This window comes from Pelodiscus sinensis, chromosome 7, assembly GCF_049634645.1.
Source record: "Pelodiscus sinensis isolate JC-2024 chromosome 7, ASM4963464v1, whole genome shotgun sequence".
Taxonomy (NCBI): Eukaryota; Metazoa; Chordata; order Testudines; family Trionychidae; genus Pelodiscus; species Pelodiscus sinensis.
The window spans coordinates 37,135,104-37,149,068 of NC_134717.1; the positions used below are offsets into that span (position 1 = coordinate 37,135,104).

Genomic DNA, 13,965 nt, shown 5'->3' on the forward strand with positions numbered 1-13,965 from the left:
TATTTGGTCTTGAGATTTTCATGTCTCTAAAATATGTCTATGATGATAATGAATTGCATCGCCCTCTTGATTGTGGGAGTGCTGGCATTCTGCTGAGGAGCCATATGGCTCACATTTATTTTAATGTGCCTTTGACACCAGGAGAATAGCTGACACAGCAGAGGAAAGTGCTTATGCCTTGGATTTCAGCCAGAACTGAGACTATTTATGTTTAGTAAAGAAAAGAACTACTCCTTTTCTCAATAGGAAGTGTTTGAGAAACATGACAAGCTAGGATTTTGTAAAAGTAGGAGGCATGCTTCACAGTCCCTATACAGAAGTTATTTTTAGTTGAAGTGAGAGTTTCCTTCCTGAATATGGAGTCCAGTGTTCTATTTTTGGGAAGTTTCTAAATATATACAAGCGCTCTATTTTAGACCTGTTTTATACAGGCACAACCTCATTGACTGGTAAAAAGGCACAGTCTCCAAAATCAAGGCTGTATAAAGGTATAGTTGCTTGGTGTGTGGTATATTACTTGTCTATTGAGGCCTATCAACGCTGCTGCCTCTGTATGGGTATGTCTACACTAGCTTGTTAGTTCGAGCTAGGTAGGCAAATGAGGGCAACCGGAGTTGCAACTGAAGCCCGGGATTTAAATATCCCGGGCTTTATTTGCATGATCCCGGGCGCCGCCATTTTTCAATCCCCCTTAGTCCGAACTCTGTGCCCGCGGCTACACGCGGCACGGAATAGGTAGTTCGAATTAGAGATCCTAATTTAAATCCCGGGCTTCATTTGCAACTCCAATTGCCCTCATTTGCCTACCTAGCTCGAACTAACGAGCTAGTGTAGACATACTCTTTCAGTGGCAGCCATGCAGTGAGGTTGGGTAGATGGCTCCATGGGAGCTGGCACACATGGGGATCTGGCTTAAAGGTTACCTCTCACAGGCACTGACTCCCACCTCCACCCCTTTGCTGACTCTGATACAGAGGCAACAAGGGGGAGGGTTTGAGTGCAGTTGTTATGATTAACCAATTAAGCCCAGGCTTGTCGGTTAATCTTGTAACCAGCTACACACTAACATCCCTAATCTAATATATAAAGGAGAATGTTTGTGCTCTAATAACTTGGACACTATAAGACCTACCGCAACTAAACTTTCCATGGGATAACCTTTCCTCCAGGAGAAGGTTACAAGGTACTTTTGGACCTGATCGAGCCTGATGTCAACCTGTAAAAGTAAAAAATAACCCGCTGCAGGGGCAGCCCCACCACCCTTGGTCACGTGCCCACTGCCTGCAGCCCCAGCACCATCTGGGACTCGCCCCACACCCACGCACACAACGGCTCGGGCACCCATCCTGCCTCCCATGGCTACGGTTACCAGGTAGTCTAAAAAAACCCGGGACACACTTGATTGGGGACGGGGGGGGGGGGGGGGGGGGGGAGAAACGGCCGGGAGGGGAGCAGGTCTGGCTGGGAGGAAGTGGGGTGGGGGGAGAAAGGGGGCTGGCTGGGAAGCAGAGCTGGTGATGGAGGGGGCGGGGGCGGGGCGCTGGCAGGAAGCAGAGCTGGGCGGGGGGAGTTGGAGACAGCGGAGCTGGCCCAGGGAGATCGGGGGGGAGCAGCCAGTGGGAAGCAGAGCTGTTTGGGGGAGATCGAGGTGGGGGGGTGGCCGACGGGAGTGGAGCTGGCCGAGGGAGATTGGGAGGAGGGGAACCGGCCAGCAGGAAGCAAGGCTGGGGCGGGGGGGGGGGGGGGGGGGGAGCAGGACTGAGCAACGCCAAGTAACTCCAGCTAGTACCTGAATATCTGTGTCAATTTTTAATTTTTCCTGTAGATGATCCAAGCACTTAAATTTATGATGTTCAATGTGATAGTTGTAGTTGGCTATATAGTTAAGCACAAAGTTATATTCTGTAGAAATGTATTGTGGTTCTTAATCTGCCTTTTAGCAAAAATCTGACATAACAACATATATTTTTTTTTGTTTTTATGTTCACAATAACTACAGATACTTGAGATATTAGAGATAATTGTATAGTACTATGAGATATTTTATTTTTAATTTTCTTGTATTAAGATTTGTGGATAACTGTGGATAAAACTGCTTAGATTTTTTAAAAAAAGATTGGACAAAGACCTATTACAAATGGTTTGGGTTTACTCAATCGTGCCTCTGCATAGGGGACTGGACTTGATGACTTTTCAAGGTCTCTTCCGCCCTACATTTCTGTGATTGTATAAGGAGGAAGAAAATGGATCATTTGTGATTTTTTCATAAAGAGGACAACAGATATGTGAAACAAGAATAGTGTATTCCTGTGAGCCATTCATTCAGGATTCTTGCCACTAAGCCATAATATCCGTAAGTCTCGGTGCTCATAGGTAAAAGCATATCCTTTACATTAAACCCCTAATACACTGTAGTTATAATGCTTTAAAAATTGTGTTGATTTGGGAGATCTATATAGAATTTACGAATGCTGTTTAGTGATGGGGTTCCCTGTGTGTTTGTGTGTGTCAGACATTAGACTATTTTGAATGTGCAGTATTATTGACCTCAAAACATCAAGTCTAGAGAAATTTAAAAATCATGAGATTAGGGCTTGTTTAAAGTGTATGGCTGCATCTAGACTGGCAAGATTTTGAGCAAAAGTGGACGCTTTTGCGCAAAATCTTGCCACCTGTCTACACTGGCCGCGAGTATTTGCGCAAGAACACTGACCTTGTACTGTACAAAATCAGTGCTTCTTGCACAAATACTCTGATGCCCCCACTCAGGGATAAGCCCTCTTGAACAAGTATTCTTGCGCAAGAGGGCCAATGTAGACAGCAACGTTAATTTCTTGCGCAAGAAAGCCCAATGGCTAAAATGGCCATCGGAGCTTTCTTATGCAAGAGAGCGTCTACAATGGCACGGATGCTTTTCCGTTAAAAGTATTTGCACAAAATCATGCCAGTCTAGATGCAGCCTATGTGTATATGAAAGAGAGAGAGAGAGAGAAAGAGAAAGAATGAATAATTTTTTTGGTCTGTGTTTAGATTTTTGAACTACACCTGCCCTTCCTCAGTGTTCATGTGAGAATTAACGTTGCCCCTTCTCCCAGATTTATTGAGTAAAGTGATTTAGGCCCCTGCTGAAGGAGCTCTCACTTCCACATCTGCCCGGCAATAAATTCTGCCTTCCATTCAGTCCCCATCTCCATCAGGTAAGCCACCCAATCCCATCTTTCCTTGTCCTGGGGTTCTTCATCCATCTCTCCCAGGCATAGAGAGAATGCTGCAGCAAAACGCCCCCTTTTCCTGTCTGGTGGGCTCTTTACCCCCTTCTGCCCCTTTTCCAGGTGAGGTACCATAGGCATGGTGACCATATTTTCTGAACCAAAAATGGGGACACATTAGCCATTCCACTGACATGGCCCCCCATTAGCCATACCCTCTACCCCCCATGGGAGTAGTACTTCCAGGGTCAAGATGGACACATGACCAGAAGTAAAGGGTGTCATGTGACCTCTCTAAGACCTCCTCCTGCTGCCCTCTAATGATTGGAATGGATTTGAGCCCTATAGGATTCCCCCTTCCCCACTTAACTATACTGAAATTACATTAACCCAGGCCCCAGACCTAGAGTACCATGACACTGCAGTGCTAGGTGTCCAACCTTGATTCAAAATGACGCTTCGGAGCACTCGGGGCTGGACAGGAAGGACACCCTCCTCTTTTTCATTGCTGCTGATGTGCTGCTACCTAGGGCAGGGCTACCAGGCTGCCATGGGAGAAGGGCCGGGGTGGGGTAGACACTTCCCGGACATGCCAGGGGCCCCAGCCAGGGGCCCCAGTCCATGGCAGAGGGCCACTGGGCTCTGCTAGGCTGGGGCACAGACTGAAACATGGTGCTCCAGACCCAGCAGCAGCCAACGAGCTCTGGCCCTGGCTGCAGAGCTCCAGCTCCAGTGCTCTCTGGTGGCATCACTACCACATACGCTCCCTGCTGTTCACAGAGCCATGTGTAGCACCAACATCAGAAGTAGCCATTCACTACTTCCAGTATCTTGTGGGAGGAGGAACAGCACCGTGCAGCTGCTTCTAGCTATGTTTCATGCCCTGGGACTGTCTGGGACATTTCACAACTTTATGGGGACTGGGACAGGAGATTTAAAGTCAGGACTCTCCTGGAAAATCTGGGATTTATGGTTGGCATAACCATAGGGTAGGAGAAGTGAAGAAGTAACATCTGCTGTGTTTTTGTTTCCATGTTAGAATGAAATTGTAAAGGGTAATGACACAGGGAGTAGAGCCTACAAGTCTGGTCTTTGAAAAAGACTGTCATTGATCACTATTTATTAGTGAACAGACCTGACCTAGAGAGAACAATAGGATGTATGAAAGCTGAAGGAAGCAGTTTGCCTTAACTTTTCTGCAGGAGGTTGGGTATTAGAGAATGGAATTTCCCTAGCAGCAGGAACCAGATGGTCATAGGATATGCAAGCTTGTGCAATAAACAGATCAGAGACATATTCACTTACTTCATGGTTTGGAAGCCCAGAAGAGTGCAGGAGGAGAGATCCTGGACTCATTAAAGGATTCTGCCCAGCACCCAAAACTCTCCAGAGTGGTGAAGACATTGATCCAGGGAAATGTGTTTATTATTTTATCTGTATCTCTGTAATGCTTTTGCTATCAAAATAAAGCTATTTAGGAGCCCTTACAAAGTCAATTTGTTTTTGCTATCACATGTCCTTGAATAATAGTGTAAACAGTAGGACTCTGAGGAGTCAGGACTGATCTTGAGGGCCTAAAGCAGCTGACGCACATGGCCCCATTTATGTGAGAGTATAAAAGACAGAGCACCTGTGCTCAGGTGAAGTGCCAAAGAAGTCACGGGGAAGAGTGCTGCAGCCTAATGAAACCCAGAGCACACAGGTCCTGCAGATTGCATAGCAGCCTGGTGTATGTCCAGCAGAGAGCGCTCTACTAGGAATGTGTGTGACAACCATGTAATCCAAAGTATTTTGTGTATGCAGTGTTTATAAATGAAGCACATTAAATGTAACATACCTGGACAGACATTTCTTGAGAAGTATATTTCATTGGATTATACAGTATTTGTAACTAAGCTGTATTTAGTAAAAGTGAGAGTGTTTTATGGAAGTGCTGTGAATCGGAATGTTTGGGTATCTGTGTGAAATGTAAGAGATCTGTTTTTGTTAACATGGCTATTGTTTTTTTTAATGAATCAGGTTAGTTTTCCTAACACTAACTTTTTAAGTAGAATGAAAAAAGGTTTCTTTTGTTGTCTGTTCATTTCTTTATGTAGAATTATTTTTTTTATTTCTGACCACATTTTGTTATATAATAAAAGAGTTGTGGCTAGGCGCTGTGCTGGGGCAGTAGCTATGACCAGATTGGATCTTGGGTCCGAACGGGGCTGAGAGGCACTCCCGCCCCACTTTCCCATGGGAACTTGCATGGGCTCTGCCACCCAGCACCAGATGTTCCTCCACTCCCCACTAGGAAGAGACACCTCACAGTTTGGAGACCGCTGTCATTTCTGACAGAAAGGTTTCTCATATCATATCTGTGCAATTGTTGCACCTAAATTGGATGGCTGTAATACTTCATCTAGTTTCTTGATTTCTTATAGCCATTTTATAATAAATCAAATAAACTGGGAGACTGCTGTCATATCTTTAAAAAGTTAAGGACATCGTTTGATGCTCTTATTTTGCTCTAATGGCTAACCACAGACACTTATGAAAGTCTACTGAATATCATTACAGGAATCTCTAAATATCTGTACAACAAAAAATATTTAAAGATAAAAACAAGACCTATGACACCATTTTAAAATTAGTACACATTTGTAGAGCTACATTTGTATGCAAGTAAATTAAGGGAGAAGAGTGTGGAAGGTGAAAAAAGAAGAGGAGAAACAGGCTTAGTGCTGACTTCACATGTGACAATGAACTATTCTCTGGGTGGCAGCAGTGAGATAGGTGGAGATATAGTATCATCCTGGACAGGTTTCCTCTTGTTATTGTGTATTTCTAGGTCCTTAGGTGACAGTAAAATGTTGCTTTATATTTTTTGTAACACTCAGTTCTTTTCTTCTTGAATTCAAAACAGTGGTGCTTGGAATCTTCCCTTATTCCTTGGGAGTATGTCTACACTGCCACCCTAGTTCGAAGTAGGGTGGCTAATGTAGGCATTTGAACTTGCAAATTAAGCCCGGGATTTAAATATCCCGGGCTTCATTTGCATGTTCCCAGGCACCGACATTTTTAAATGCCCCATAGTTTGAAGGAGGTTTAACAGTAGTTTGAATAAGGAGCTTTAATTTGAACTACCTAGTCCGTGCCACGTGTATCCGCGGGCAGGTAGTTCGAACTATGGGGCATTTAAAAATAGCGGCGCCTGGGAACATGCAAATGAAGCCCGGGATATTTAAATTCCGGGCTTCATTTGCAAGTTCGAATGCCTACATTAGCCACCCTAGTTCAAACTAGAGTGGCAGTGTAGACATACTCAAAGAGAGGGACAATAATTCCAGCTATAAAATAATACAGTACTAGAACTTTTAAACTAGAATCTTATAGACATGGTGGCAGTAGTTACATATTATACCATGTAAGAGATTGGGCCATTTTTTTCCCTGCCTTGTGACATGCAGTCCCTCTGACATTGATATGATTTTACAAAGTGTAAGTCAGTGGGCCAGTGTCTTTCAGATGCTATGTTATACTGAGAAGGCTTCTGTTGGTCTCTGTTTGTTTTTCTGGTGAAAGATAAAACATTTTGAAAAGAGTATAGACTAATCTGAGTTGTCTGGTCAACCTTGTCATCTATTTTAAGAGTGGAGGTAATGTCCACACGTGTATGGTTTTTGTGATAACTTCTGTGTTTGCTTGCAGTATCTAACTCCTTATGGGTACGTCTACACTACAATGTTAATTCGAACTAACTTAGTTTGAATTAGTTAATTCGAACTAAGCTAATTCGAACTAACGGATCCAGACTAAAAAACTAGTTCGAATTAGCGTTTTGCTAATTCGAACTAGCATGTCCACATTAAGTGGACCCTGAACCAGGCTTAAGGATGGCCGGAAGCAGTGCCGGCAGGGCATCAGAGGAGGACTTAGAGTGTGGAGATGCTGTCTCAGGCTAGCCGAGGGCTGTGCTTAAAGGGTCCTGACCCCCACCCCGGACAGACAGTTCTCAGGGGTGTCCCGCTTGCAAAGCAGTCCTGGCTTGGATTGCCCGGTGTACCCACACTGGGCACATCACAGCACTCGGCCATCAGACCGGCTTCACTTGCCGCAGGCTGCCATCTGGGGAGAGGGGGAAATTGGGGGGCTGCAGGAGAGCTTCCACCCCCAGAAGCCCGCAGAGCCAGCCCAGTCCTCCCGATCGGGGGCTCGTACCCCATTCCTCCCTCACCTCCTTCCACTTACCCTTCTCTAGCCCCTCTTCTTGATGTACAAAATAAAGATAACGTGTCTTCCAAAATGGAATCTGTCTTTATTGAACAAAACTGGGGGAGACTGGGAAAAGGAGGTGGGAGAGGGGAAGAGAGAGGCTGGGAGAGGGGAGGGCAACTTAAATGATCAGGGGTTGGGAACAGGTCCCATATGAAGAGAGGCTAAAGAGACTGGGACTTTTCAGCTTAGAAAAGAGGAGACGGAGGGGGGACAGGATAGAGGTCTCTAAAAGCAGGAGTTGGGTGGAGAGGGTGCATACAGAAAAGTTCTTCATTGGTTTCCATAAAGAAGGACTAGAGGACACCAAAGGAAAGGAATGGGTAGCAGGCTTCAAACTAGTAACAGAAAGTTCTTCTTCACAAAGCAAAGAGTCAACCTGTGGAACTCCTTGCTGCAGAAGGTGTGAAGGCTAGAACTGGAACAGAGTTTAAAGGGAAGTGAGATCAAGTCATGGAGCTTGGGTCCATGGAGTGCTATTAGCCAGGGGGTAGGAGTGGTGTCCCTGCCCAAGGTTTGTGGAAGGCTGGAGAGGTTTGGCATGAGACAAATGGCTTGGTCACTGTCTTCGGTCCATCCCCTCCAGGGTCCCTAGGGTTGGCCGCTGTCGGCAGACAGGCTACTGGGCTAGATGGACCTTTGGTCTGACCCAGGACGGCCATTGTAAGCTCAGGGCTCAGGGTCGGGGGTCTCACTGGACCCCCTTGATTCTCTTGCACACCTGCTCCTGGGTGGCCAGGCTGGCAGCTCTCCTGCCCAAGCCGGCCACTTTCCTGTGCCTAGTGCGGAGATCGTGGACGAGGTCCACGATGTCCGCACTAGCCCAGGTGGGTGCCCAACTCTTGCGGTCCCGGGCAAGCTCCCGGGAGCCGCCAGCCTGGTCCCGGGAAGAGGGGGAGGGCTGGGGGGGCATCAGGTGGGTGGCTCGATCCGTGCCAGGTGCAGGGTCTGCTGGCTGGGTGCTGGCAGGCTTGCACCTGGCACGGGGACCGTAGCCAGCCCGTGTCCCTTTAAGGGGTCCGGGGCGGGGAGGGGGGCAGTAGAGTTTCCCTGGTGTTGGCCAGAGTGGCCACCAGGGAAAGCTGGGGAGGGCTAGCCTCCCACTAGTTCAAATTAAGGGGCTACACACCTCTTAATTCGAACTAGTAAATTCGAACTAGGCTTAATCCTCGTGGAATGAGGATTACCTAGTTCGAACTAAGCACTCCGTTAGTTCGAATTAAATTCGAACTAACGGAGCGCTAGTGTACACTTTGTAGTGTAGACATACCCTATGTTATTTAAACACTTTGGCTTAAAATGAGCAAAAAAACATGTTGTACACTGTTAACCAAATTCTGTTGTCTCATGCAAAATGTGTATTGTAATTTTTTTTTATCTTTACTGCTGTTTTCTAATAATGCCCCTCTCACTGAAGATCCAGTTCTGTAAAACTTAGCTTGTGTGAGTAGCCCATTTGATTTAAAGTGAATGGGACTGCTCGGACGAATAAACATTTGCTATGTAACTAACAGGTTATTCATTAATATTACAACTGTCTTCTGTTTTAGCTTCATCTATCCTGAAGAGGGAGAAGCGGAAGAGAACAAAAAATGTTCATTTTAACTGTGTTACCGTGTACTACTTCACAAGAAGGCAAGGCTTCACTAGTGTCCCAAGTCAAGGAGGAAGCACACTGGGCATGTCCACTCGTCACAACAGTATGCGCCAGTACACCCTTGGAGAATTTGCAATGGAACAGGAGAGGCTTCATCGAGAGATGTTGAGAGACCATCTAAGGGAGGAGAAACTTAACTCTTTAAAACTGAAGGTAAGAATAGAAAGAAGACTTTGCTTGCTCCCGTCTCCACATTCTCAGTGGATACCATCAAGCAATCATAGGCCCAATCACTTTCTCTGATTTTATCAAGTTTAAATTCAATAGATAGGGTCCTTTGATTTTTAAAAAATTTCAATTAAAATAGATTTTTGTTTGGATTTCATATTTTAACCTACAGCCAATGCAATCCAAAATATGGCAGTCTGTTGCTACTGATGACCTATGGAAAGTGGAACTGACCAATTAATTTTCTTGTCAAACTTGAGCTAAATGAAAAATGTAATCAAACATGAATGGTGATAAGTATATTCCATTTTGGGGGGAAAAAAATCATCTTCTACCATATTATAAACTGCACAAGTATGGATGCTTATTATTTTAAATATATATTTTAATCAGAAAATATGCCTTTATAGAAGAAAAACGTACAAAATTTCAGCTTTTTGTATCAACCCCAAAGATTTCTGAGTATACTAAGTCAGTTTCTTCAAATTGGAAATATGGTCCTTGGTTAGCTTTTGAAATACAGCAGAGTAGATTTTCAAGATGTGTATCCTCTTTACATTCAGGCTACATCTACATTGGCCCCTTTTCCAAAAGGGGCATGCTAATTTGACAGGTCATAATAGGGAAATCCGTGGGGGATTTAAATATCCCCCGCGGCATTTAAATAAAAATGTCCGCCGCTTTTTTCTGGCTTTTAGAAAAGCCGGAAAAGAGCGTCTACACTGGCTCCGATCCTCCGGAAAAAAGCCCTTCAAAGTAGGAATAAGAGATCTCCGGAAAAGGGCTTTTTTCCGGAGGATCAGGGCCAGTGTAGACGCTCTTTTCCGGCTTTTCTAAAAGCCGGAAAAAAGCGGCGGACATTTTTATTTAAATGCCGCGGGGGATATTTAAATCCCCCGTGGATTTCCCTATTATGACCTGTCAAATTAGCATGCCCCTTTCGGAAAAGGGGCCAATGTAGACGTAGCCAATGTGTATCACTGAAAAATTAGATTTAGAAACACTCAGCCCATTCCTGAATCTTCTTATAATTAGTGGCAATAATTAGTGACAAAACTCCCATTGGATTCAATAGGTTAGGCAAACTAAGAATATCTGTTAACTGTTTGTGTTATCCATTTATTTATTTTGGCATGGTTTCAAATTAATCTATGAAATAAGCTTTGAATGATTTTAAGAATTGTAGCCTATCTGCTCTGGTTTGCAGCCCTTTTCCCTTTATAAGATTGTGCTCAGAGTACATCTCTGTTTTAGATACCACTAGAGGGCAGATTTCCAAAACAAACTGGCATTATTCTCAGTTTAGAATATTACTCATATTGCCTCTCTGTTTCTGTGTGGCTCTGCTTTTCAAACACTATTGTAATTATTTTGCTCTCTACTAAAGTTTCAGCTTTGAACAGTGAACAGTTTTTAATAGCTTCTAACCCTCAATATTCATGGTGATTAGGACACATAGGTGAACGAAAGGCAGACATCAGAATGGATTTTCAGTGGCAGGCCAACTTTATTGACATTGGATAGGTACTAAATATTCCCTTCTATCTCATACACCAGACATTTACCTGGATCTAGTGTGCCAGTATATGGCTCCTACCAGATTACCAATAATGTGGGGGTAAACTCCTGGCCTGTGCCTCAGGACTTAGCTCACTTCTGAGTCCTCAACCCATCCCCCCTGCCCAAAGAGTAGAGGTTACCAGTAAAGGCATCAGGCTTCCCCTTCTTCATACAGGCACAAGATCCACCAAGAAAAATTCCATATCTAATTTACTTCTAGTGTTCTCATCGCTTTCAAACCTTTTGGGGATTGGCAAATACTCCTGTTTAGTCCACTGAGCAACATGCCTCTGACCTAATGAATCAAGAGGGGAGGCACATTTTTGGGTGGCACAGGGTCTCTGTCCAACCAGTCCTCTGGTGCTGAGACTAGATGGAGTGGGGCGAAGGGCTGTTTAAAGTAGACTGTGACATTTAGTCGGGTTATTAAATTCCTGTGACTTCCTTTTTCAGATATTGGTTTAGCAATAAAAGTTTGATGTCCATTCCATGCACCCTGCTCCCATCCAGTCTCTAACTACTGGATTAGTTCCTGTAGCCAAAAGGAAAGGCCTCACCTATAGATGAAAGGTTCTTCCCTCACTATTTCTTAGCCACTCGTGTGATTGTGAATCTGTTTTGGGGTTGTAGGTTTACTTTGTATTGCCCACCCCATATATTCAAAACTTATGAGTCAAGCACCCAAAATCATGAGACTAATATAAAAATCATGAGATTGTTTTTAAAAAGTATTCTTTTTATTTGCCTTCCGATTGTTGAGCTTTATAGGTGTGTTTGGGTTTCTTTTCAAGCTTTTCTGTGCAACCATGAGAACTAGAAAGCTGAAATTCTTCCATATTCAGGACTATGGCTGTAAGAAAATAACAAATGTAAGAGTCCCAATAAAACCATAAGAGTCAGTAACAATATCGGAATATGTATTTCAGATACCAGATTTGATTCTTTTCTCATTTTAACCAGTGTAGACATCAATGGAGTTACTGGTGTTAAACAAAATACAGGACTATGTGGCACTTTAAAGACTAACAATATGGTTTATTAGATGATGAGCTTTCGTGGGCCAGACCCACTTCCTCAGATCAAATAGTGGAAGAAAATTGTCACAACCATATATACCAAAGGATACAATTAAAAAAATGAACACGTATGAAAAGGACAAATCAAATTTCAGAACAGAAGGGGGATGGGGGAGGGGGAAGAAAAATGTCTGTCAGCTAATGATATTAGAGGTGATAATTGGGGAAGCGATCTTTGTAATGGGTAAGATAACTACATCCTTTGCTGAGACTCAGGTGTAAAGTGTCGAATTTTAGCATGAATAACAGTTCAGAGGATTCTCTTTCAAGTGCAGTCTTAAAAGGCTTTTGAAGCAGGATGCAGGAAATTAAGTCTTTGAGACAATGTCCTTTCTGGTTGAAATGGCAAGAAACTGTTTTTTCTTTGTGATCCTGTCTAATATCTGTTTTGTGGGCATTGATCCTTTGGCGAAGTGTCTGAGACGTTTGTCCAATGTACGTAGCAGACAGACACTTTCGGCACATGACAGCATAAATTATATTTCTGGATGCACAGGAATATGTGTTCTAGATCTTAATGGGAGCTCCATCACTCCCGTTGATACTAATGAGCATTATATTGAATGTTTTGTTCCAATAATACGCATTCATGCCATCTTCCTTTTTTCAAAAATTAGTTGTGAGGGGCATTGGGGGAGAAATAAATTTGTCCCATTCAATCACAATCAATGTTAGAAGTTAGAGAGATCATTTATTAACTATCCTTTTAGCCAATCATTCTGAAAGCATTGGGCCTTGTTCATTTTTGGTTTTGGAGATGAAAGAACTATGTCTCAATGAACACAAGAAACAAAAACTTAAACAACAAATAATGTGGGTGCACTTTAAAGACTAACAAAACATGCAGAAGGTATCATGAGCTTTTATGGGCACAAAAGCTCATGATACCATCTACATGTTTTGTTAGTCTTTAAAGTGCTACAGACTATTGGTTGTTTTTTAAGTTTTTCATCTTGTACAGACTAACTCAGCTACCCCCTGAAGCTTTTTAGCAACAAGAAAGAAAGGCATTACAGATCTCAAGTGAATATGTCAGTGGTTATGATCTTGATTTGAAGTGTGCTGTCCCAGAGTTAGATATGCATTGCTCTACAACTGCACAGAAAGCCATGACATAAAATGAAATAGGGAAAGTTTTTGTTTTAAAAGCTTTTTTAATTACCACAAAGTTGTTTTTAAAAGGAAAAAATTAATAGGACTCCTAGGCAGCAAATGTGACTTACTGTGGGTTTCATTTAGAAATGAAAATGTCTGATAAAGGAATCAGTATCTATGTTAGGTACTTTGGTTTCTTTTTATATTATTTGCTGTGAATAGCAGTTTCTTATTTAGTTCCTCATATTATTAAAATCAAAGAAGGTTTGTAAAATATACAAAGATTATTTTAAGCATTTATGTACTGTGCAGGTTTGGCACTCCTGGCATTGTTAACACTATTGATTTCATATCAGCAGTTGTTTGTGAAAATTTAGATTGCTGACTGTGAGTTGGAGTGTAAAAATCATCCTGTCTACATGAAAGGGACATGGGAGCATTTCCTTGAACAAATGATCATTTGAGGAAGCATTAGTAACCTTGGTAAATTCACCAGCATGACCTGAGTGATGTAAAAGTTCACAGATCTGGGAACCTACATGTGTCAGCACTTTTTCCTTGCTTCAATCTAGCTTTTGCTTTATACACTTCAGACTTGTGCTTCCTGAGAAAAAGAAAACTCAGAGAAAAACCACTAGAACTTGTTTGTCTAGTCTACCACATTATAGGAATAGAATTATTCTAAGTCCTTTTCCCCTTACAAAAAGGTAATCGTTATTTCAACCCTTCTCCACCTTTTTATGAGTATCTAACAGACATCAGAGAATATGCAAGAGAATAGTTGACAAGGAACTATATATGTCAAGTCAAATTTTCTAGTCTCTGAATATGTATAGTATCTGTAGGAAAGATCTTTGTTCTTTTTGACTGATATATAAACTAATAAAATGTATGAAACAAGACAAAATTGTTTGAATATGGTCCATTTACCTGTAGCTTGTGGAGA

The 13,965-nt window shown here is 42.9% G+C and overlaps 1 protein-coding gene across 3 annotated transcripts in view; it reads left to right on the forward strand.

The window, feature by feature from the left end:
- Positions 1–13,965, forward strand: part of CSRNP3 (cysteine and serine rich nuclear protein 3) — a 75,698-nt gene that overhangs the window by 38,766 nt on the left and 22,967 nt on the right. For all 3 annotated transcript variants that reach the window (XM_006124795.4, XM_075933521.1, XM_006124796.4), the window contains one exon: positions 9,014–9,273. In XM_006124795.4, the coding sequence (XP_006124857.1) occupies positions 9,014–9,273 (260 nt within the window). The remainder of the gene's footprint in view (positions 1–9,013; positions 9,274–13,965) is intronic.